This window comes from Tachysurus fulvidraco, chromosome 24 (assembly GCF_022655615.1).
Source record: "Tachysurus fulvidraco isolate hzauxx_2018 chromosome 24, HZAU_PFXX_2.0, whole genome shotgun sequence".
In the NCBI taxonomy this organism is placed as follows: Eukaryota; Metazoa; Chordata; class Actinopteri; order Siluriformes; family Bagridae; genus Tachysurus; species Tachysurus fulvidraco.
Window position 1 is genome coordinate 15,883,634 of NC_062541.1, and position 25,078 is coordinate 15,908,711.

Here is a 25,078-nt window from a genome sequence, read left to right on the forward strand (position 1 = left end):
TATGAACAGCATCTATGTTAATTCCTCTCCACTGCTTCTCTCTTTCTACTCATCTCGAGTCATCCAGACATTGTACCAGCTCAGATCATCTTCCGTGCGAAGTATAATTTGGACCCCCACTGAGACGAGGCCGACACTGTGAGGATCCTGAGACATCTAGAGATCTACCAGCTCCAGTCAGACTCTGTGATACTAAAGAGGAGATGTGAACTCCATGTGGTCTTCTTCATCAATGCATTTATCAGACTGTATATTTATAATCACACCCCCCAGTGTCACCCAGATGAGGATGAGGTTCCCTTTTGAGTCTGGTTCCTCTCAAGGTTTCTTCCTTTACCATATAAGGAAGTTTTTCCTCACCACAGTCACCTCAGTCTTGCTCATTGGGGATAAATACAAACACATTGTGAACTAAATATATATATTAATCTTTATATTATTCTTTATATTAACCTTTTGTCCTATGTTCTGATTATGTAAAGCTGCTTTGAGACAATTGTAAAAAGCGCTATACAAATAAACTTGAATTGAATTGAATTGAAATAATAATAAATCAATTTACCAAAACTTTTATTTTTTTCATTTGATAGCAAACATAGAATAAATACACAAAATTAGTATATATTGCATGTAGGATATAAACAGCCACACAAAAAGTCTGGCCAATAGGCATATTTCCTGTTGTATGGGGCTTTTCTTAAGCACCTGCCTGCTTCTCTGTCACATCGGCAGAGGATTTTCTCACATCTGTCTTTGAGGGAATCTGGAATGAAGCCACAGAAAAACACATCAGCAACTGTTTCTTTTTTTTTTTTTAAAAAAGGTACTCTTAGGAAGACTATACCAGAATGAAGGAGTCTTTTTTTAATATTTGTCAAGCAAGTCTTAAGTCTCAAATTTGTGACTTAAGTCTGACTCGAGTCAAGTCGAGTCCCCCATCTCTGAGTCATTTAACTCAAGTCCGAGCCAAGTCTCGTCATGAATGTCAAGTCAAAGTCAAGTCGAGTCTTTTTTTAATATTTGTCAAGCAAGCCTCAAGTCTCAAATTTGCGACTTAAGTCTGACTCAAGCCAAGTCATATGACTCGATTCCCCCATCTCTGATCAGTAGTGTACTTAAGAGTCTTTATTGAACTGCCTGTACTACAGTTTTATTAAACGTATGTGCCATTAGATAAGACTTTTTTTAATATTTGTTAAGCAAGTCTCAAGTCTCAAATTTGCGACTTAAGTCTGACTCGAGTCAAGTCGAGTCCCCTGTCTCTGAGTCATTTAACTCAAGTCCGAGTCGAGTCTCAAGTCATGAATGTCAAGTCAAAGCCGAGTCTTTTTTAATATTTGTCAAGCAAGCCTCAAGTCTCAAATTTGCGACTTAAGTCTGACTTGAGTCAAGTCATATGACTCGAGTCCCCCATCTCTGCATTAAACACCAGAATGAAGAAATGTCTGATCTCTGTAACTTTAAAGTTGGTGTCAGATGGGCCGGTTTGAGTATTTAAAGAAACTCCTGTAAATACTTCATTATTCGATCATGTCACACACAGAATTAAACAGAGTTTACACAGGATGGTACAAGAAGGCTGGAACAGAGAATGACCTGATTGATCTGAGCTGCCAGGAAGTCTAAAGTTACTCAAGTAAGCTGTTTACAGCCATGCTTAGTGAAAAGCATCTCAGAACACAAAACACCTTGAGACAACAGCAGATGTCCATATCAGGTTCCTATACTCTCAGCGAAGAGCAAGAATTTGAGGCCACAGATTCATAGGTATCCAGATTGACCCAAGAGAGCCTCAGATTCCTGTCCTTGGCTGCCTGGAGAAGAACCTGATATGATCTTCTGCTGTTGTACACTTACATACACTTCAAGATTCATTGTTCTGTGCTTGCTGAGATGCTTTTCTGCTCAACAAGGTAGTAAAGAGTGGTTATATGATCCGTCGCTCGCTCATGTATTTTTCCTGTATAAATGCAAGAGACTGCTGGGTGTGAAAATCCCAGGAGATCAACTGTTTTGTACTGAAACATTTTAATACTTCTGGTAGCAACATCAACGCCACGGTTAACACTACAGAGATCAGAGATCATTAAGTAAAGCTCTTGAACTGTATTTAAAATGCATTGTTCTGACTGGCTGATCGGATTGCTGTATGAACATGCAGATGTATCATGCGTTCATCTGTAGTGGACGGCGTGTGGATAAGGAGTTGGCATTAGAGTTACCTGTCTTAATTCTCTGTGTGTATATAAGAAAGAAGAACACGTTTTTAGCAATGATTAACATACTGCTTATTAAAATCTTGCTACAGTATGTGACTGCTTTCTAAGGACTCGACCATAAACATCCTCTTTCACCATGTATTTAGATCCGTACTGTGTGTTTAGTCTTGCAGTTTCTGTGGTTTGTACAGACTTAAAATACCCTGGCAAGAGACAACAAAATGGCTCTTAGTCTTATTTAGTCTCAGACCTACATTTGCCAACCTTCTCTTATAACGGCTCTACTGTGTTCCTCAAAACCAGTGGGAATTACTCATGAGGAGATTGAGCACCGCTAGACATTTCTCATGCGTTTCCATCAGCAGGTTCTCTTTCATTCTCCTGGTTACTTTCAGCTTTAATCTGGATTACACAAGACATGTTGAAGCTTGAGTGCAATTTAGCGTTTAGCTGCTAGTTTGCATTTCTCTATTGTAACACACACCACAATCAGCCTCTTTGTCTTCACAAGTCCATTGATACTTGTCGGTCGTTGTGTGGCAGCCTGCGACTTCAGCATCCCCATAGCAGCAGTCGTGCTTGTGGCAACACCTATAAGTGGATTTATGGAAACAAGTGCATTAGAGTTTCAACAAGGATAAAAAAAAAAAACCCAACATGAGCATTCTTCAAATACCAAGCAGTCTTAGAAGTTGAAGAAGGAACAACAGATCCACAGTATCATGAGGAATCCTGATCAATAGGTAACAACTGTCTGTCTGTCTTCATCAATATCTCCAAAACATCTCTCCCAGAGTGTCACCCAGATAAGGATGGACCCCTTTGACTTTGGTTCCTCACAAGTTTTCTTACTCATATTATCTCAGGGAGTTTTTCATCTTCTCACCTCTGTATCATTTTTAAAATTTAGATCCCTGTACAGATGCTTTGTGACAATACACATTGTTTAAAGTGCTCTACAAATTAAACTGAATCTAGACTGTGTGCTATATTCTCAAAACAATAATCTTGTCATGATGCTTATGATGCTTTAACTGTGATCACAAAATCCCATATTTCTGTGAGGAGGAATGAAATGGATCATTGTTTCCTAAAAACTGAGACTAAAATAGAATATTTTGGATCATGTGGCTTTTTGTATGTGGTGAGCGTTGGGTGGACCTTCTTTCAGAATCCCAGAACACAGCCAACAATGGTGGTTTCCTCAATTATATATTACATCTTCACCAAGTTCAGGAAAGTCTGCATATATTTTTAAAACCTTTGGTGGCACAATAACATCATTATGATAAGGGTATTTGTATTTTATAATGTCTTACCAGTCTGCCCTGTCTCTGGGCCAGCCTTTACCTCCAAGCCCGCAGTAGCAGCCATACATGAGATAGGAGAATGCAGACCTGCCTGTGGTGCATTTGATGATGCTAGCTAGCTCCAATAGACCTCTCTTACTCCTCACATTCCTCTGGTCCACCAGTGAAGCCATACTGACTAATAAGGAATGAATTATTATTACTGATCATCATCTGTCATTGAGAGGTATTTAATAGTAGCGTTGTTTCTCACACACTCTCGGGTGTGAATATACAACTGTTGTTAAGAAAAAGCTGTATATTGTGACCAATGAGCATCAGATGGAGAGCTGGACATTAGAGCCATCCATCCTTCTGTTTTCTGTACACAAGGCATTAACAACACACACTCACACACTTCAGACTTTAGAGATATCAGTCAGTGTATGTCTTTGGACCATTAAAGGGAGAACCTGCAGACACATTCACAAACAAGTCTGAGACGGGAATCAATTCCTAAACCCAGGAGGCATGAGGTCACACACACTATCTAACCAGCTGTACCCTCTTTATACCCCAGTTTTTTCAACCATTCCATGATTTCTAGAAAATATAACGGATAATTGTGACGCCATCTGCAGCAAACCGATGATACACATCCTCTTTGATCATATGCCTCGTCCCCTCGATAAGCACCTCATCCCTTTACTTTTCCCAATGGAGACCTCGATAACTCTGAATTTGATATTATAGCTGAGGATTGAGGTGAGGTAACTACCAGGCTATCACTTATCATTGTGTGTTAATTGTGTTAATAAGTAATATGTGAATTTAGATTTAGATTTATTCTATGATGTTAGATTTATTCCATGATGTATTAAAAACTTTTAGAAAATTCTTGGGACGTCTGTGACCCGGTCGATGGTGATGGCCCCTGTGCCGAACACTACCGGTTTGATATTTGTTGTAACTGTCTGTTGTATTATACTCGAAGCTAAACATCTAATATTTGTTTTCTATTCTGGAAAAAAAAATGTTATTCATCAGGCTATTTACTTTAACCACAGGCTATTTACCTATTACCAACTGCTCCATAGTGTCCTAAGAAATATAAGCTAATTTGATCTAATCATGGACTGACAGCTCCGTAGCATGTGTCAGTATTGGCTTTAGCAACAAACAACAGACTTTATAGTTAACCGCTGCATTATAAAAAGAAAACTATACTGTCAGCATTTTATATTCTCGCTGTACCAGAGAATAATTGGAAAAAGGTCTGTAGATGACAAACAGCATGAAAAAATACATGATCTCATAAATAAATGATATAAAAGTAATATGTATATTTTATACATAGTGTACTATAAATCTTTATTCTAACAGCTACATCCTTGCACCTTCTCAGTTTGATGGTATTATTTATGAAAGTGGGAATTTTTATAAAAGGTTTAAACTATGTTTATAATTATAGACAAAACGTCAGACTGACCTGAGAGAAGCAGGAATGTCCCATACAGCATTGTGATTGTGGAAGCTGAACTTTCATCAATGGAACTGGAGCTTATGTACTTCCACAGAAGCAGGAACAGGACGACGGCACTGAAGCTGAAAAAAATTATTTGAGAATAAATGGAAAAAGTTCATTTTATCTTGAGTTTCTTGGAATAAAACGTCATTTATTCTAAAACTACTTGTTTTGAAATTAATAAATAGTTATTTTAGGAGTAACTTAAATACACAAAGTTCATAAATCACCCCAAAATCTTTTGCTGTGTGTTTTCTTCTGCTTGGATGTTTAAAGGGATCTCATGGAGGGCGGGATCTACACTGGAACAGTGAAGGAGGCGTTTTTATTGGTCAAACTCAAGCAGGGCTTCATACAAACCACGCCCACTGTTCTACATCATTCCCAGGCATAGAATACACATCATTCTTGGTTAAGATCTATTCCAATAGAGTTAACTAATTAAAATTTAGACTTAACTAATTAGAATTAAAACTAATTTAGAGTTTCCAATAGAGTTAACTAATTATAATTTTAACTAATCAAAAATGACCAAATGTTTGCTTTTGAGTAGTATTGATATTTTACACAGAAGTGCAACAACAGACATAATTGCAAACTTTTCTCAAATAAAAAGAAAGATTAGTCCAATAGGTAAATTCTACTGGGATCCCATTTAATATTCTATGTTAAATCTACCCTGTTAACTCCTCCATTTCTAATTATTTACTCAAGAGACTCGAACATTTTGTGGCCCTGTGAAAAAAACATTATTTTTTGAATACAGCATTACTAATAGATTTTGGGTTGATTTAATTTCCTGTATTTTTAGACCCATAAACGTGTTATATAATTATGTCCTTAGAGATATTACTATATCTTGAGTATGTTGTCAATTTCTTTATTTTACATAGAAAATTCTTTATCCACAAGCAAAAATGGTGTAAGTCCTCATTGTGTTTTCCTTTTTTCCTGCTGAATTTAACTTATTTAATTTCATCCCTTAATCTTATGAACAACAAAAAAAGCACAAAATTGTTGATGTTTTTTGAGGACTTGTTTAAAGATTTGTGTTTACCGTGATAATGTCTGTGTATGCAAATCCTTCTTTGTCCCTTTTCCCTGATCACATGTTATATCTTTTACAAAATAAAAAAATACAACTAAATGAATAAATGAATGAATGAATGAATGAATGAATGAATGAATGAATGAATAACAACAAATGTAAAAAAAACACTAATAAAAAACTTGATGTATTTTAAAATCTGTTTAAAATGACCTTATTTATTTAGTATTTTAGATTATATATGTGTACATCGCATATATTTAATCATCATCATACAATTCTTAGTGATTGTAACTTTTTTAATAAACAACACACACATCTCTGTTGTAATATATTTATTGGGAATATGAAATCACCAAATTTGCTGTTTCAGAACTTTATTTGTTTCTACAAGAAAAAGACCAGACAAGTTTGCACAAGTCTGTTTCTCTGTTCTTTACTGACAGAAGTGTAATCCAGTGTGATCTGCTGTTGTAGCCTATCCACCTCAAGGGTCAATGTTTTGTGCATGTTGAGTTGCCTTTCTGCTCACTACACTTGTAAAGCATTAGTATATGCTTTATGCTTTCAAATGACAACAACAAATAAGTTATTATATCATTCCAGGCATAAGGGAATCAATCTGGCTATTTCTCTTGGACCTTTTGTATCAACAAAAAGTTTCCATTTTAACTGGAATTAAATTTTTCTTTATTTTTTTTTATTTATTTACAATCAATATTTTTTTCTCTTTGCACATTCCGTCTCACATTTCAGTCATTTGCTGTTTTGCACAATCCTTTACAATATCTCAGCTAACTGCTGCTATAACACTGTGTTCATTCCAGTATTTCTGCACACACAATATTGTTGAACATACAGTATATACACTGGCGCTGTATCTGTTTATTGTCTTTTGTGTATTTTCTTGTAATTTTTTTGTTTGCACCGTTTTTTGTCCTGCACTGTCTTGTCTGTCTTCTTTGTCTTGTCCTGCACTGTTTACACCAGGTTGCACAGATGCACTTTATGTATCTAGGACTAACTTACTTAAGTTCCTTAAGCGCTGTCTTTGTGTTATGTAGCACCATGATCTTATTTCACTGTGTACTGCAACATTTATATATGGTTGAAATGACAATAAAAGCTTCATGACTTCCTGACTCTTAAAAATATCAGAAGATCAGCAATTTGGAGTGAAATAACTTTAATTGATTTATCATTAGACCTAGATGGTTGCATTCAGTGTTCCAGTTCATCTCAAATGTGTTTACTGAGGTTGGGGTCATGGTTCTGTCCAAGACACTCAAGTTCCTCCATTGTGTCTTCATAGGCTCATGCTGTGTACTGTGTCATTCTCATGCTGGATTGGTCCAGTGAGGGGAAATTACAATGCTACAGCATACAAAAATTGTGTGCTTCCAACTTTGTGACAACAATTTGAAAAAGACCCACATATAAGTGTAAAGGCCATGCGTCCACGTGCATAGTGTACTATAAGGTTTACCTGAACGAGTCGGTTCAAAGAGTCGATTCTTTCTAGAACGACACATACAGTAACTCCTGTGTCTGCTATTGGCTGTGTTCAGCAGATGGCGCAGTTCAAATATAGACAAAGTCACATCATACATAAAAGACCAGCTCGTCGCAACACTTTATCTGATTCCGGATGAAACCGTGGTGGAATATTTCAACGATATTTACTTCTGTTTGATTTTATTTCTAGGCACCTCACAAAGGTGAGTCATCTGAGTAAACGACACAGTGTTCAAACCGCACGGTTCGACTCTGAATGAAAACAGTAGCTTGGTTAGCTTAACTTTTATTCTGCACAGATTTTTAAAAAATATATAGATATTTATATATAAACACCTAGATATGTTTTCTGTACGTCTAGAGAGCTAGGGGTTATGTTTTATAAGGTTAATCGAGCTAAATGACTCCGAATCACGTAACATTAAACACCATAGGGTCTGAATCATTAGCATCGCTTATTGTGTGCTAGCAAACGAGTAAACACCTCAAAATAAACCATGTTTAGGTGTCTAACAGATAAGGAATGAAGCTAACACGTGATAAAATGTTCTTTAGCTAGTTTTGGTTTCAGAAATGAAAGCAAATGAAGGGTACATTTCCAGAACGCATTACATTAGCATGGCCTGTCCGAGTCCTTAGATTAGTCAAGAATACAAGCGCATTGTTGATAAACCACACTAGTAAATAACTTCATTTGAGACCAATAAGCATTATTATGGACTTATTTGGCCGTAAAAACATCCCATATTTTATGTAAAGACGTAACAGTGAAGTTAGCCTGCTAGCTAGCATAGCTGACCCGCCTGACGTCACAGGCTGGAGCAGGAAATGCTTTCATTTATGACTTGGTATTAACTTGTTTTCTTCTCGTCATTGGTGTATTACAGGTTGTGATATACAGTGAAGCTTCCTAACACGCATGGGAACATGTCAGGACTGTGTCAGGACCGAAGCAGCCGGTGGCAGAGTATTGAAAAAGGCCTGCAGTTTATCCAGTGAGTCCATTTTTCTCCATAACTTCTTTAGGTTCAGTGTAAAACAACCTGATGATGTTTTGGGATCAGAGCTGATGTTGGTCTGGATCGCCGAACACGTATCAGATCAGATACGAGGAGGCGTGGGCGTGAGGATAGGACATTACGCCTGTTGTTTATTATAGAGGATTTTTACATCTTACTGAACATTGTATTTATTGCTTGTCCATGGAAGACTAGGGTTTGGGGGTTCGGTGCCCTCACGGCTTTTTCAGGGTTTTTACTTATTCTCTGTGACCGTAGATGCTGTGCATTAAGATTTAATGTCAAGTCAAGAAGCTTTTATTGTTATTCAATCATATATAGCTGTTACAGCACACAGTGACATGAGACAACATTTCTCCAGGATCGTGGTGCTATGAGGACTTAGTAAGTTAGTCCTAGATACATAAAGTGCATCTGTGTAACCTGGTGTAAACAGTGCAGGACAAGACAGAAACACTGTGTAAACAAAAAATACAAGACATCACACGAAAGACAATAAAAAAGCAGCGACAAAAAGTGTACATAGTGTATGTCCAACAATATTACATGTGTAGAAATACTGGAACGAACACATTAGTATTATAGCAGCAGCAGTTACATGAGGTATTGTAAAGTTGACTGAAATGTGAGAAAAACAGTGTGTAAAACAGCATGTAAACAAGTTGATGGATGTATATTGGAAGTGTGTGTATTTGGTGTAGGTCTGTACAGTCCATACCGTTTGTGTGTGTTGTGCTCAGTTCAGTTCAGTTATTAAGGAGTCTGATGGCTTGTGGAAAGAAACTGTTACACCATCTGGTTCTAATGTAAAGGACAAACAACATCAGAAGGCACGAGAACGTCCCAAACAGCAACTTTTGTAGAGAAGAAACACAATCATCCTAAACACCTCAAGTATATTCAGAATCAGAATCAGAAAGGTCTTTATCTTTATTTTCACATACGAGGAATTTGTTCTAGTACAGAAGCTCCACAGTGTAAACAGAATGGCAATGAAAAGAAACAAACACATATATAATAGACAGTTGTATGTACAGTGGGAAAAAATGTGCAAATTGCAATATAAATGTGCAAATTGAAGTATAGGATTATTGGATATCAGAATGTATTCAAATATATTCATCTGTGGACGTGATTTTAAATCCATCCGTTTCTTTTGTAGGTCTACCCTGCCGTTCAATGGCTCTCAGGAGGATTATGAGGTTTGTAGTCTTCCTTCATCCATCCAGATATGTTCATTAAAGTATACGCTTCGGATTAACGTTACTTATGTGTTTTTACAGCTGTTTCTTCAGGACCTGGTGAGGAATCTGTACGGCGAGGGCAACGACGTGTTCAGCGAAGGAGACTGGGCACGATCTGTCGAGCTTTACACCGAAGCTCTCGGCGTATCCGAATATGCGGCATCAGAAGACATCGACGTACCTCGTGAAACGAGGGAGAGGCTCCATGCTAACCGTGCCGCAGCTTACTTACACATTGTGAGAAGAAACTGTTTCAGGCCTGGACAATAATCCAACAAATTCCCAAATTTGTTCAGCATGTAGACATTGTTTATGGTGTTTTTTTTTTGTTTGTTTGGTTTTTCTTTTGGGTTGTTTTGTAGGGTCACCATGACCAAGCCTTGGAGGACTGTGACCAAGCTCTTCAGCTGAATGAGAACAATTACAGAGCACAGTATAGAAAAGCCCGATGCCTTAAAGAGTTAGGGAGACACCAGGAAGCCTATGATGTCGTCGCTAAGTGCTCCATGGCAGTGCCTCAGGTCAGCTCAGTTTACACTTTCCTGATGAACATTCATTATACAATTTTTTTTTAATGCTTTTCTATTTGTATATTCTCTATTGCAATTTATAGGATAGTAGAGTGATTGAACTGACACAGGACCTTGCCAAAGTATTGGGATTAAAAATCCGTAAAGCCTACGTCAGAGGCAAGGTACGTTCTACTGAGTCATGTCTTACATACGGACATACATACATATCATCTCGGGGTGTGTCATATTTTCACACAGTCTGAAGTGTGTAATTTCACTTCTACCACATCGGTCACGCGTTTCGACGTAAATACACGTTAAAACACGGATCGAATCCGATTCGACGGCACACAAGATGCAGCACACTTTATCGTTTTGCTCATTACATTTTTAAAGGACGTATCAACACGAATAAATGTGTTTGTTCATAGTAAATAAATGTGAATGCAAACTTTTAATACAAATGTTTATTTGTTAAATAAATAAACACAGCCTGCCTTAAACGTTTTATCTGGACCCAGTGCATCGGGAGCAACAAATGAAAAGGTCTGAATAATAACATAATCATTTTGGTTTCTGTAATCTTTTGTTGCTACAGTATTGAATGCTACAGTATACCAACTACAATTATTTTTTTTAACAGTTTTCTCAGAGCTCTTCTTCCGTGGAAGACATCGAAATAGGTAAGACCTGTTACACTGAATTATTATTCATTTATTTCTATACTATCGGATGAAAAACCCTTTCGCGGCCCCGAGGCCAATGACTCTACAATCTCTTTTCCCTGTTTCTCAGACGAGTGTACGCTTGCTCAGGCCACTGGCACTTTGTTGCCAGTTAATATGCCTGTGTGTCCTCCTGGGAGGCAGATAACCGAAGTGGAGCCTCAGCCTGTAAAAATAATATCCTCCGTAAACCCCGCTGTCCTGCCAAACCCTGAGCCCCTTCCTTTGGTCCTGCCTGCGGTAAACGGATCCAAGTCCAGCGATTCTTTTGCACCGCTAGACTTGGACGGAGACATTTTAGGAGATGATCTGGATGAACTGCTGGATAAAGCAGCTCCAGCTGACCCTCCCATGGTATTACAAGTATAAGCTCTCATTTTTACAGCAATAGATTGTTAAACGTCTTCTATTTCTCTTATGAAAGAAATTAGATTAGCGCTCAAGATACAGAAATGATACTTTTACACAGATGATGCATGATGGATAAAAAAAGAATTTAAGAATCGAAATCGTGACATTCGTAGGATTTCCACAATTGCTCATACTTCTGTGTGGAGGAAACGTAGTCTGTGTATTCGTCCACAAATAAGTGTGGCCAAGTGCAACCTTGAGAATACCAGCCCTATCATTATCTGCTGACTGGCAATCACAGAGTCGACTTTTGATTGTTTGTTCAGTTTTGGCGGATAACAGACCTCAGGTCCTGTCACTGGTTACGTAGATGTTCCCGGATGAAACGTTCTAATGTCTCATTGAAATGCTTTGATTTATATTTATTAAATTGTACTGAAGTTTATTATTTATTGATAAATAAAACGCTGTACTTGTTGGTCAATCACTGTGGTATAATTGTCTTAGCATCAGGTAACTGATTTAGGTTGTGCCACCTGAACTTCCTGTCACGTTTCGTGTAAGATTAATGTACAGCATTCGCAAAATTCTTTTAATTATTTATTGTGGTTATAATAAAAATTTTTTTTACGCTGTCTGTCACCCCTTAAGGTCATTCCGATAGTGACGGGTCCTCTTCCCTTAACGAGCAGTATGGTAACGCCGTCCTCCGTGGCCACTACCCTTGGGTCGAACCCCTACATGCTCATGGGTCCACAGTGCACCGTGACTCTGCCTGCACCTTATCACAAACCCAGCTCATCCATCTTCGACCTGGACACCTTCTCACCACTGGATTCACTGGACAGCTTGTCTATTTCTGACTCTCAGCACGGTGTGTTGCTTCGTCTCTTCAGCGTAACTGTTGTAGTCATTGTCGTTGTTTTGTGCGTCTGCATTTTTTACCTCTTTTTTTTTTTCCTTTTCTCCCTGATCATGATTCTTCCATTTTCCACATCAGTAGATTTTATACTTTTCTTCACCTGGTCAGTTGGTCGATTCTCTTGGTGACACACGCTTGCACAGCCTTAACCCCCAACTACATTACCCAGAAGGCAGTACTTCTAAACGTTAACACTTTATCTCTTGACTTTAGACAAGTCAGGAACCAGTAACAGTAAAACGACTTGTACTTAATTTGGACTTTTTTTTTAGACAGCCAGTAAATCGGGAAATTGTCCTGGGAATTTACAGGAAGTCAGCTAGGCTCTCTGTATACAGTTTTTAGCCCTTTTAATGCCCTCTTTTGTCTGTTTGCAATTCTTAAATGATACATTTTTTTATTCGCTTATCTAATTTCTTTTTTTCCAGAACCAACCTTTCCACTGGAGATCGGTTTCGGCCAGCATCCCTTCATGGTGAGAGCTTTCTCTCTTTTTGTTTTTGTTTTTTTTTCTCCCATCTCTCATGGAGTTAGATTATTGACACTGTCATGTACTTTTAACATTCTTGCATCTTTTAGATGGCCTGCAGTGAAAGATCCCTACCCTCAGTGCTGCCCATGGGAGCAAGCACTTATACACAGGAGCTTCCACAGCAGGCAGACATGGCCACAAACCCACTATCCGAAAGCCACGAGTTTAAACAAGCCTGCTCTATGTGCTTCGTTAAAACCGGTAAGAGGCGGCCGTGCGGTAAAGTTGGGCGTTCGCCGTGTCGAGCGGCGCTCTCACAGAACACAGCACTTTCATAGCTCTTTGTACCTGCAGGTCCTGGGGTATTAGACTACTCCTATCAGAACGATGACCATAAATGTAAGAAAGACTTTCTGATCGGAAGAACCAAACACCCAGAGAATCACACCTGGAAATTGATTCGCCCGAGACCCACAAAAAACCAGTACATGGGGCTTTATTATATCTGCAAAGGTGAGTTTTTAAATGAACACATTTTTTAAACACGATTTGATAAACTTTCATTATGTTCTTTCGGTTGGACCTGAATGTCTGAAATGTTTTCATATTAGTTACAAAAACATATAAATATGTCCGGGCTTTATTTTTCATAAGGTATGTATTTGTTTGGGTTCGGCTGCCATCCATGCCTCGTCTAACAGGCCACACCAATACACAACCAGTAGGACGGAGGCATTTGTTTCTGTATTAATATCGTCCTAGACGGACCATCGCTACAGATTTTTTCTCGTTTTTGTTCGCCCCAAAGAAGCTTCTCTCCTCAGACCCACACCTGAATATATATATCCAACATCTTCACCTAGAACGATTATTTATTTTATAAAATAAGTGTGTGTGTGTGTATATGTACAGTATCTGACAGAAGTGAGTACACCCCTCACAGTTTTGTAAATATTTTATTATATATTTTAATGTGACAATACAGAAGAAATGACACTGTGCTACTGTGTACAGCTTGTATAACAGTGTAAATTTGCTGTCAACTTAAAATAAGAAAATGTCCAAATCGGGCCCAAAGTGTCAGTATTTTGTATGGCCACAATTTTTTTTCTAGCACTGCCTTAGCCCTCTTTGGCATGGAGTTCATCAGAGCATCACAGGTTGCCACTGGAGTCCTCTTCCACTGGTGCATGTTGGAGACCTTACACTCCTCCACCTTCCGTTTGAGGATGCCCCACAGATGCTCAATAGGGTTTAGGTCTGGAGACATGCTTGTCCAGTCCATCGACTTTGCCCTCAGCTTCTTTAGCAAGGCAGCGGTCATCGTGTCATGTCGGAATACTGCCCTGTGGCCCAGTCTCTGAAGGGAGGGGGTCATGCTCTGCTTCAGTGTCTCACAGTACATGTTGGCATTCATGGTTCCCTCAGTGAACTGTAGCTCCCCAGTGCTGGTAGCACTCATGCAGCCCCAGACCATGACAGTCTTTGTACTGCTCACCCGGTTCCTGCCACACACGCTTGACACTCACTTCTGTGAGATACTGTGTGTGTACATATGTGTGTGTGTGTATATATACACATATATACACATACTTAAAATATATAAAAATGTATAGATCTTGCGTCTGGTTCACAAAAGTATCTTACTAATATGGTCAAAGGAAGATTTTCCTCCCCATTTTTGTGGCTTCCTCATAAAACTTTCACACGTGAACCTACCAAGCAACGTGAGAAGCTCCTTAAGAAGCAAAGCGAAAGGTTTCAGCCGATTCACATCTCTCCATCTCCAATAAACTCTTCTTTTCCTTTCAAGCTCGAGTCCTATTCTTTTCTTCTACTCCATCACATTGGAAAGGCTTCTGGTTAATGATGGAGGCCAGTGCAGGACACTCGAGTTCTTCACTCCAACCTTCACACACCCCATGTCTTCATGGAGCTCTGTGATTTGTGTACAGGGGCATTAACATGATGGGACAAAGGTTTTGTTGCAGCGAAGGGAAACTTTAACAAAGACCTCCTACACAATTCTAACAGTTTGTTGAAGAATCTCTTGTGTGTGATGGTCAGGGGTGTGGAGAGTGATTTGTAATCTGCATACGGATGATAGAATTGTCTGCGTCCATATGCGTATTTTCCAAGTCTGCCACTTTAACGGGTTGTTTTATCATCTCCTCTTTTGCTTAATCGTTTAAAGATGTGGCTAATGGAGACGAATGTAAGTACCCTGGTCACTGCACATTTGCTTATTGCCAAGAAGAAATCGATGTCTGGACTCTGGAGCGCAAGGGCTTAATCTCCAGGGACCTGCTTTGCGATCCGAGTGGGAGCCGAACAAAGCTTAATCTGACCGTTTCCAGAATCCTACAGGAGCACCAAGGGATATTTCTGTTCCTTTGTGAGGTGAGATCACGCATTAATTACCTACCGATTTGAATGGTGTTTTTTTTTTCATGTCTAACTTTTTCGAGTACATTAAATCCTTTGCTAAAGATAAATGAAAGTAAAACTATGGGGCAGACAAACATAATTCAGCACCATGAATTCATATAGTTTCTACTAAAGTGCAATTACCTCCTTTATAAGGAACATAAGAGTCTTCATACAAGTAATAAATAATTCAAACAAGCCTCGGTTTAATATTTGGACCTCGCATTAGGATATTCTCGTATATTCTGACCTAAAAACGCACAAGCGTGTTAACTCTAGCCGCCGTATTTATTTGCCAGGACTCTTAAACGTCAAAATCTTTTATTTATGAAGTCAAACACTGCAGCAGGAGATTTTTAGCTTATTGATGTTCAAGATGTAGAAACACCAAAGGAAGAAGAATCGTCAGCGTCCCGATACGAGACCAGGCCATCCGTGCTCTAGTGCCACAGTAAAGCATGTGTTCCATGTTATAAAGACCTCTAATAAGTATGACCTGATTTGTAGGTGTGCTTCGATCACAAGCCGAGAAAAATCAGCAAACCCGGTGTCTGCTCTCATCAAGTGAAACCGCATGGGATTGATCAGAATAAGTAAGCATCTCTTCTCATAGTTCTGGCGCCGATTTCTGTGTCTTTGCCATAAGTCACGGCAAACTTCACTCTTCAGTCGCCGGAGCCTTAAACGCCCCTGAACGCTGGCTTTGTTTTTTTTTTTTGTTTTTTCCTTTTTCTTTTTTTCCCCCCTCTCCTTCCAATCAGGTGCCTTGTCCATCTATTGAGGAATCCTACGCTGAAGTACTCCAAAATTCGCCAATACCATCCGCAGTGCCAGCTGGATCTGTGTCGGCACGCGGTGCGCTACGGCTGTCAGCGAGAGGATTACTGCTTCTTCGCCCACAGCTTCATCGAGCTCCAAGTGTGGATAATGCAGCGTGACAAAGGCGAGTCCACGGCTAAGTACCCCTGTAGCACAACTATAGACGACCTGCACGTTTCGAGCGTTAATTTGTTCGTATTTGACAACAGGTATTACACATGAAGCTATTGTTCAGGAGGCTAAAAGCTTGTGGAGTACTGAGCACAGCTCACAAGAACAGGTGAGGTTTTTTAACACCACGTTCACGCCGTTTAAAGCTGGAACGTGTTTGTGTTCACCCCTGGGTTTACCCGTGTGTCGTGTTCCTCAGGAGCTGCAAGCCGTCATGAAGTTCGGCCCTCCGAACCTTAAACTGCAGTTTGTATGTGGGCAGTGCTGGAGGAACGGGCAGCTCAGTGAGGCCGACAAGCAGAAGAAGTACTGCAGTGCCAAGGCCAGACACCCGTGAGTTTTTGACTTGGATATAAACCAGAGCTTAAAGTTTTAGTCCTGATGAAGTGTGTGAGAGATTTGCTCCTTTTTTTTTTCTTTCTCAGATGGTCCAAAGAGAGACGAGTGGTTCTGGTGAGCTCAGTGGAACGGAGGAAGTGGATAGAGGTCCGTCCTCTCCCAACAAGAAAGCCTGCGCCTGCTCAGTTTGAGGTGCGCTTTATAGCACCAAGAAGCGATGAATGCGAACGTTATTTCTTATTATTTATCGTGTAATATTTCTCAGCCGTGTAAATTTTCCATCCTCAGATTTGCTTGCACGTGGCTGCAGGTAAAAAATGTCAGTATATTGGGAACTGCACTTTTGCCCACAGCGTGGAGGAGAAAGATCTATGGACGTATATGAAAGATAACAATAGTAAGTCCACATATCTGACCTTCTATCCAGGACGTGTTATCTTAAGAATTCTGACACATGCTCTTTCAGTTCTACTGCTCTTTAGTAAACCAAAAAATTCTCCAGATTTAAAATTGTGCGATTGCAGTTTCACTAATTCAAGTAGTTTTCCACAAATAGACTCTTGAACTCAACCAAAATGTCTGTGTGTCTGTGTGTGTGTGTGTGTCTGTGTGTGTGTGTCTGTGTGTGTGTGTGTGTCTGTGTGTGTGTGTGTCTGTGTGTGTGTGTGTGTGTGTCTGTGTGTGTGTCTCTGTCTGTGTGTGTCTCTGTCTGTGTGTGTCTCTGTCTGTGTGTGTCTCTGTCTGTGTGTGTCTCTGTCTGTCTGTCTGTCTGTGTCTCTATCTGTCTGTCTGTCTGTGTCTCTATCTGTCTGTCTGTCTGTGTCTCTGTCTGTGTGTGTCTCTGTCTGTCTGTCTGTGTGTGTCTCTGTCTGTCTGTCTGTGTGTGTCTCTGTCTGTCTTTCTGTCTGTGTGTGTCTCTGTCTGTGTGTCTGTGTGTGTGTCTCTGTCTGTCTGTCTGTCTGTCTGTGTCTCTGTCTGTCTGTCTGTGTCTCTGTCTGTCTGTCTGTGTCTCTGTCTGTCTGTGTGTGTCTCTGTCTGTCTGTCTGTCTGTCTGTCTGTGTCTCTGTGTGTGTCTCTGTCTCTCTGTCTCTGTCTATCTGTCTGTGTGTCTCTGTCTGTGTGTGTCTGTGTGTGTCTCTGTCTGTGTGTGTCTCTGTCTGTGTGTGTCTCTGTCTGTGTGTGTCTCTGTCTGTGTGTGTCTCTGTCTGTGTGTGTCTCTGTCTGTGTGTGTCTCTGTCTGTGTGTGTCTGTGTGTGTCTGTCTGTGTGTGTGTGTGTGTGTGTAGTTGCAGATATGGAGCAGCTTTATGAGAATTGGCTTCAGTTTCAGAAGCCAGGCAGCAATGACGAGAGCTCAAGGAAGGAGAATGGGAAACAAATTCACATGCCCACAGACTATGCAGAGGAAGTGGTGAGAGAACAACCCCAGAGTGTATATGTGATTTAAAACACAAAGTTTTGTTATTCCACCAATTATTCCTAAATATGATGCACTACAATGGAAGGAAACTGCGATTCTCAGCACAGGAAGAAGGCAGAAAGACATAAACCTCCTTCTCCTGGTACTTATGCACACCACGACTGCACAGCCGTGTCACAGCTCACGATGATGATGATTTGTCTTCCTCCCCAGGCTGGTAACCACTGCTGGTTGTGTGGGAAGAACTGCAATAGTGAGAAACAGTGGCAGCAGCACATCACCTCAGAAAAGCATAAGGACCGCATGTTCAACTCTGAGGACGACCAGAACGGCTGGCAGTATCGCTTCCCTACTGGGGTTTTTAAAGTCTGTGATCGGTGAGTTCGCTTCCAATCCACACCATTCAAGACGTGTTAAAAACGTGGACATGTAGTTGATAGATGCGTCTCTTGCCGGCTGCAGGTTCCTCAAGGGCACGTGTCCCAGCGGAGAGAGGTGCACTATGGCCCACGGCGACGAGGAGTTGAAGGAGTGGGTGGACCGCAGAGAATTTCTTTTGATGAAACTTGCCAAAGCCACAAAAGATCACTTGATAGCGCCGAACGATAACGACTTCGGCAAATATAGTTTTCTGCTTAAAGACATTTAAGTAAATTGCATTTCTTAATTCAAGAACGTGCCAGAGATGTTTGAAAATCACATGTCTGGGATAGAGTGTTGAAGCGGACAGGCTTCGGTTCAGTTCGACAAGCTTCGGTTCAGCTCGAGAGCTGAAGCTTTTTTTTTCTTTCCTCGGGTTGATGTTAACAGTAAACACGGAGCTGGTTTATTTAGCGCAATCTGCTAAATTATGGCTGTGTAAGTGTTAGCATTTAACACGGGGGTAAAAAAAAAAAAAACTCATGTTCCAGCTCTAAGTGTTATACAACGGGCCTCTTTTCAGATTCCTTGACTTGTCAGGCCAAAGACACCAAAGAAAGAAAGACTACAGTATAAATGATGATGATAATTCTATTTGGTTACATGATCGCAACAGGCTTTAAGAATTTATTGGGTTGGTTTCTTCCCATTTTATTTGAAATTGCATTGATTTGTTTTTCCTTTCTGTCTTCGTTATTTTCTATTCCCTGGTGTTAGTATTGAATTAGCCTGTTGGTAATGGTCACTTTTCTGGTCTGTCATGTGACGGGAGCACGAACAACGTTACGTGTTGTGCCACGTATGAGAAATAAGCTGAAAATAATTTCAGGGTGGATTTGGATAAACGCTTTGTCAGATAGTTGGAGACTTTTTGCTCTGAGATTAGCTTCAGCATGATTCAGAAGTTTCTTTGTTTTTTTTTTTGTTTTTTAATATCTAAATGATTTCTAGCTTTACCGAGTTCTCGTTCTACTTATTTTACGTTCTGATTTATTCACCAGTCTCGTGAAAAGTGCCAGTGCTCTTACTACGGTGTAATATTTATATTATCCAGACATCTATGACAGACGCATGTGAGACTTAGCGAGTCGTGTAAGATTGGACCCGTGAGGTGCTGCATTTTCCTCTTTTAGTCATTATTATTATTATTATTATTGCTGTGGACTCTCACACTCGCACAGGAAGTGTACGTGTCAACTGGCAACGAACGAACATGACTCGTCGTAGAAAAGCATGTTTTACTGCATTGTTTATCCGACCTTTACGGAGTGTTTTAAACACAATAATCTTTCCCTAACTCTCTGTACCAACAGTGTAAATGCCATAAATTTCATAAACGCCTCATCGTGCTATAAAGAAAGACGTCACTCCGCACTCCATATTATGGAAATAAATGATGTTCTGTATAGATCTCAGTATTTAATATTAACGTCCAGGTCTCAGTGTGTGAAGGAGCAATGCTGAAACATAGCATTGTTTGTTTTTGCATGTTTGAATTTAAAAAAAAAAGCGTATTTTTTTTAACACCAGTACATTGGTTATGTCAATTTAAAGTGTTACTGTGCAAATCAGGATCTCTAAACCCCAGAGACCTACAAAATTGCCAGCATCTGTTCAACCAAGCAGGAGAACTTCACTAAGTACCTTGGCCTTTAGTCAGATGGGTTTTTTTTTTTTTTTTTTGAGGTTGTATTTCAAATTATGTCATGGCTTTGATTGATCTTGGGTTGAAGAGAAATCACAGGATTTCTGACGTAATCGCTATTATGGCATTGTGCTGTCTGTCTGTACTGATGTTCTCGCTTCCTCTGGCCTCCTGTCAAGCAGATTTTGTCCATTTATGTTCCTGTTCATTCATTTATTTATTTTCCCTGTTCTTACACAGTTCACTTCATTCTTCACTTCAAATTCACAATCCTTTGTTTTTCCTTTTAAATACAAATACTTTTTTTTGTTTGTTTGTTTCAATGCGATATTTTCAGATCTGATCTAGTTCGAAGAGTTCTACAGTAGTTGCTGAACCTTAAACCCTGAGCCACAGCCGTTAGGAGATGGGTTTTGTTTTTCTTTCTCTCTGCTTGACTGATCCAGACTAATGTGTGAATAAAACGGAACATGTTCGGAATTGTTTGTTAAATTGTCCCCCCCCCCCCCCCCCAAAACATTAAACCGTATGATAAATCCTAATTGCAGAATGTCTTGTGTGAGATCCTCAGAACTGTGACTTCACTTAGATATTTTATTTCACACAGAATGAAATATCATTTACGTTTAAGATTATATACTGAGAGTGAAATGATCCACACTAAACCCCAACCTTTATCCCATTTCAGTACGGACTGTTCGGCTTTGTGTGTGCGTGTGTGTCCCAGTATAAGCTTCACATCCACTGACATGATGAACAAATCATTATTGACTTGATTACTAAACATATCAACAATTAAACCGGTTTATTCTGAGTCTCCTCTACTGACACCGTGCAGATGTACAGCACCGTGGAACATAATCTGGAATACCAGAAAGTGCTCTAATAACCATGTCTATACCATTTCCGTTCTAATGGCATAAACTTTACAGCTGAACTAAAAACTACAGTCCCTTTAAACACCAAGGATATGGTTACAAATTGTTAGAATGTAAAGCAGCGATAAACCATTTCTAAGACACGACTAAGAGGAACCTTATTCTAACCTTGGTAACCTTTCTAACCTTTAGTCTAGATTTGTCATTTATAAAGAATTATTACTCTGACCAATTCTGCCTGCTGTCACTTATTTGTACCGCCCATAATATTGTCTAAAACACTTATTACATTTTATTTCTAGGTTAGCTTGTATATTGTTTAGAAATAACTAAATTAAGCCACAGCCTCCTTTACCAGAAGAATGCATGCGTTACTAAGAACAGATGACCAGGTAAACGTGTCTTTCTTTGTCCTGCCAGCTTCATACATGATCACATGACGGTAAGAACTTTTATCGGTCTGGAGAGATCTTTACATTACAAAGGCAACATGGACACATAGCTACATCCATCTGCACAGCTATACATCTCAGACCATCTCAGAACTCGGCTCGCAAGCGTGTTTAACCACATGGAGTTCGAGTGAAATCTGTCCGTGAACCAAATGCATTCAAGCAACATATAAATAAGACCTAACATTAAGATCACACACAAATCAATGTTTATTCACTCAAATCCACTTCTTACAAAGATGTGCATCAGACAGTTTCAGCATGACAGAAGTGAAAGACTATATATATATATAAAATTATATACTGTATATATATTGAAACCGCTTTCATGAGACCTCATCTAATTCCATACACAGCAATGTGCTCAGCCAACGTAACGATCACCTCTGAGGTCTTCCTGGTGCATCTCCACACACTGACACCCAGTCACTGGCTTTCGTTCACGACGGCTTCTTAGCAGATCAGAGCATCGGGGCATCTAACGTCACGTGTAGAAATTAAACATGACTCGGATTTCCGTGCTAAAAGACGAGACAGCCTTCCGTATTCACTTACTATGATGACGTACGACTGATTTAATTGACATATTAACATAGAGACTTTACACCAGAGCCTGCTCTGGCTAAAACTAGGGTTCATCTAAAAGAGCACATAAGAAAATGTATCTGCACCCAAGGACATAATTCAGCAGATAAATAAATGTCAGCGAGTCGTAAATTAAAACAAACAAATAAACAAAAACAGAAATGCACCAGTTTCACATTATAACAGGGTTCCACTGGACTACCACAAAGTGCAAAAAACATTCAAGGAGACTTTTTACAAGCAGCTGGACAAATACATACATTAGCTTAGTTCTACGTTTGATCTGAAACCGGTTCTCATTACAACAGGATGGTAACTCCATGAATCAACCACATTCCCACACGCAGAACAGGGTTTTATGAAGAGAACAATTAGCTGTGGCTCTCTGTGCCCATTGGAGTGAGTTTGCTCTTATGATCAGCCCGAGGGACATGGGCCGAGTACTGCACCAGGAGGAAGGGCTCTTTGGTTTCACCCTCACCAACGATGCTCTCCTCATCCTCTGACTGAGTGAAGCGTTGCAGTCGCAAGTAGCACCAGCAGCCGAAGATCAGCGCTCCCAAGGCTGCAATGGCTATCAGGGTCACTATGAGCGTCACGACACCGGTGGTGGGGCTGTGGTCCATTATCGACATTTTCTGCGTCGAGGAGAACTCAGTCTAACGCAAGCACGGGTCCAGGTACAGGGTTGTCTTCCTGGTCTTCAGATCTTAAAGAACCTGACGAAGTAAAATGATAGTAAAGCAAATGAATCCTGCTCCAGCATTCATGCTAAAACACAACTAAAGCATGTTTTATAAATATATCTGTTCAGCATGATGACACGGGACTTCATGAAGCTCTGTGCCTTCGTGCACAGGTTCATTGTCATGCTGGACACACAAAGACATTCTATACAACTGTGTTATTAAAAATTTGGGGTAACTGTTTGGTGAAGAACCTCATATAGCTGTGGTCAGGTGTTCACCTGCTTGGCCTACTTTATTTACTGTCGATTATGTCGGCAGCCATGTTGTAATGACGTCACAAGTGGAACTCGGAGAAGTTACAGAGAGCGCCAGAGTTCCTATCTATCTATTTATTTATTTATTTATTTATTTATTTATTTATTTATTCAATCGCATTTCAGGAGTTATGAGTTATTACATCTAGTCGAATGCAGCACAAAAACGATATACTTTATATATAACGTAAATACGCAGCTTTATAAGCAACCACAAAGCCAGTAATGAGTAGTAAAGCAAATTAAACACTGAGACAATCTGTTTGAGAATATTCATTGGACATTGGTTTGGACTTACAATAATAAGTATTGCAATAACAATAAAATTAGTGAAGTATATTTTAAAATTATACACCTAATTTATCCAACATCCAATTTCAACAAAAATCTAAAAATAATATATCGGATTCTTGTACATTCTGTAATATAAACACAGAATCTGCTGTGCACGTTTTTTGGATCGATGTCAAACTTGTTTTTTTGAATCATTATGTGGGACAAAGATGAATATACAGAAAAAAGATGTTATATTTATTCATGAGGAAAGTAAAATAGTGAAATGTCATGTCTTTATTTTAAATCTTTTTATTTTATTTGGAAAGTTTCATATCCAGAAATGTAAAGTGATCTGAAAAGAAACCAAACATTTTACGTTTTAACTCGGAAACTTTAAAAGCCGAAATGTGGTCAAAACTATGGACTTTTACAAAGCTGTTAATTTATATCCTCTTTTCTAAATGAATTGTATTGCTCGATTCCCTTCTCTGTATTTTTTATTAACTTTTGTTGTTATTATTTTAAGATTTGAATAATATGGCATTGCATTTTGTTATCTTTTATCATTTGTTATTGAAACAATAAAATAATAATAACAATAATAAATAAAAAAACAATTAAATAATAAATAAAGATAGATAGATAGATAGATAGATAGATAGATAGATAGATAGATAGATAGATAGATAATAATAATATTGTAGTAGTATAACACCAGGCTCTTTATTAGAAGAGATCTGTTGTTATGTAGGTGTTATGAAACTCCAGTATCCTCATGAGAGAAAGTGCACCTAAGAAAAACAAGTGAAATGGAAACATTTTTGCGCAAAAGGAGAACGCAAGCTCTCCGAATCTGCGACACCTGGTACGACCGCAGAAACGACCCATTAAAGCAGTGAATCTGTCAGATTTACACAGTGTGCCATGGAGAAGCAAACACTCACCACATCAGCTAATAATAGTGCTGTGTCGACTCATGATCCGATACACCGTCTGCGTCCAGCGACACCGTGCAGCAGACTGGATTACGAATAAAAACACACAGCGACAATAACAAATACATTTCTTACAAATAAAAAATAAACATGGAAGCTGTTGAGTGAGCTGTCACTTGACAGGAAGTGACGGAATCCGCATCCAGCCAATCAAACACTGGCTCATGCTGACTGGCTCATAGACACTGGCTCATACACACTGACACACACACACACACACACTGGCTCATACACACTGACACACTCACACACACTGGCTCACACACACTGACACACACACACACAGGCTCATGCACCCTGACCCACACACACACACTGACTCATGCACACTGACACACACATACACACACACTGGCTCATATACACTGACACACACACACACACACTGGCTCATGCACACTGACACACACACACACACTGGCTCATGCACACTGACACACACACACACACACACACACACACACACACACACAGGCTCCTGCACACTGACACACACACAGGCTCATGCACCCTGACCCACACACACACACACACACTGGCTCCTGCACACTGACACACACACACAGGCTCATGCACACTGACACACACTGGCTCATGCACACTGACACACACACTGGCTCATGCACACTGACACACACACTGGCTCATGCACACTGACACGCACACACACTGTTGTGCATATCAGTTAGGAAAGCTCACGTGTGAAGGTAAAATGGTGCACTATATGGCCTAAAGTATGTGGACACCCTTTACATTATTGCAGTCGCACACATTTCTTCTGATTTTATTTTGTAGTAACGAATAACGA

At 39.6% G+C, this 25,078-nt stretch overlaps 3 protein-coding genes across 7 annotated transcripts; 1 reads left to right on the forward strand and 2 right to left on the reverse strand.

The window, feature by feature from the left end:
* Positions 1-573: 573 nt before the first annotated feature.
* On the reverse strand, positions 574-5,312 carry pla2g10 (phospholipase A2 group X). The gene is made up of 5 exons (XM_027173853.2): positions 5,264-5,312; positions 4,998-5,113; positions 3,539-3,707; positions 2,704-2,810; positions 574-763 (listed from the first exon to the last, which is right to left on the reverse strand). Exons 2-5 carry the CDS (start codon positions 5,026-5,028, stop codon positions 615-617), a joined length of 456 nt encoding a protein of 151 aa, XP_027029654.2. The 5' UTR covers positions 5,029-5,113; positions 5,264-5,312; the 3' UTR covers positions 574-614.
* A 2,281-nt stretch (positions 5,313-7,593) lies between these two features.
* On the forward strand, positions 7,594-20,623 carry zc3h7a (zinc finger CCCH-type containing 7A). 4 transcript variants are annotated; one of them, XM_047807846.1, is made up of 23 exons: positions 7,597-7,799; positions 8,484-8,591; positions 9,778-9,817; positions 9,899-10,096; positions 10,222-10,380; positions 10,473-10,553; positions 10,864-10,917; positions 11,015-11,054; positions 11,167-11,450; positions 12,099-12,321; positions 12,798-12,844; positions 12,949-13,102; positions 13,196-13,354; positions 15,036-15,241; positions 15,776-15,861; positions 16,030-16,211; positions 16,297-16,367; positions 16,458-16,591; positions 16,684-16,789; positions 16,886-16,994; positions 17,883-18,007; positions 18,230-18,393; positions 18,479-20,623. In XM_047807846.1, exons 2-23 carry the CDS (start codon positions 8,524-8,526, stop codon positions 18,663-18,665), a joined length of 2,877 nt encoding a protein of 958 aa, XP_047663802.1. In that variant the 5' UTR covers positions 7,597-7,799; positions 8,484-8,523; the 3' UTR covers positions 18,666-20,623. The 4 variants fall into 4 exon arrangements, 3 of the variants coding, with proteins under 3 accessions (XP_047663800.1, XP_047663802.1, XP_047663801.1); XR_007139385.1 differs by lacking the exon at positions 18,479-20,623 and having other exon boundaries at positions 7,594-7,799; positions 16,863-16,994; positions 18,230-18,389; XM_047807844.1 differs by having other exon boundaries at positions 7,596-7,799; positions 16,297-16,591.
* A 980-nt stretch (positions 20,624-21,603) lies between these two features.
* snn (stannin) lies at positions 21,604-24,537 on the reverse strand. Of its 2 annotated transcripts, none has more exons than XR_003444793.2 (2): positions 24,220-24,537; positions 21,604-22,715 (listed from the first exon to the last, which is right to left on the reverse strand). XR_003444793.2 is itself a non-coding variant. In XM_027173861.2 (2 exons), exon 2 carries the CDS (start codon positions 22,629-22,631, stop codon positions 22,368-22,370), a length of 264 nt encoding a protein of 87 aa, XP_027029662.1. In that variant the 5' UTR covers positions 22,632-22,715; positions 22,937-23,031; the 3' UTR covers positions 21,604-22,367. The 2 variants fall into 2 exon arrangements, 1 of the variants encoding a protein (XP_027029662.1); XM_027173861.2 differs by lacking the exon at positions 24,220-24,537 and adding an exon at positions 22,937-23,031.
* Between the last annotated feature and the right edge of the window lie 541 nt (positions 24,538-25,078).

Bases quoted from the DNA above. Each gene is read 5' to 3' on its own strand.
- pla2g10 (XM_027173853.2), bottom strand. From the start codon at position 5,028: ATGCTGTATGGGACATTCCTGCTTCTCTCAG. The intron at 3,708-4,997 runs GTCAGTCTGACG...ATTCCTTATTAG, and splicing joins GACATTCCTGCTTCTCTCAG to TCAGTATGGCTTCACTGGTG. The intron at 764-2,703 runs GTGTGTGTTACA...GCTTCATTCCAG, and splicing joins AGACAAAGAGGCTGATTGTG to ATTCCCTCAAAGACAGATGT.
- zc3h7a (XM_047807844.1), top strand. From the start codon at position 8,524: ATGTCAGGACTGTGTCAGGACCGAAGCAGCCGGTGGCAGAGTATTGAA. The intron at 15,862-16,029 runs GTAAGCATCTCT...CCTTCCAATCAG, and splicing joins CATGGGATTGATCAGAATAA to GTGCCTTGTCCATCTATTGA. The intron at 16,995-17,882 runs GTAAGTCCACAT...GTGTGTGTGTAG, and splicing joins GTATATGAAAGATAACAATA to TTGCAGATATGGAGCAGCTT.
- snn (XM_027173861.2), bottom strand. From the start codon at position 22,631: ATGTCGATAATGGACCACAGCCCCACCACCGGTGTCGTGACGCTCATA.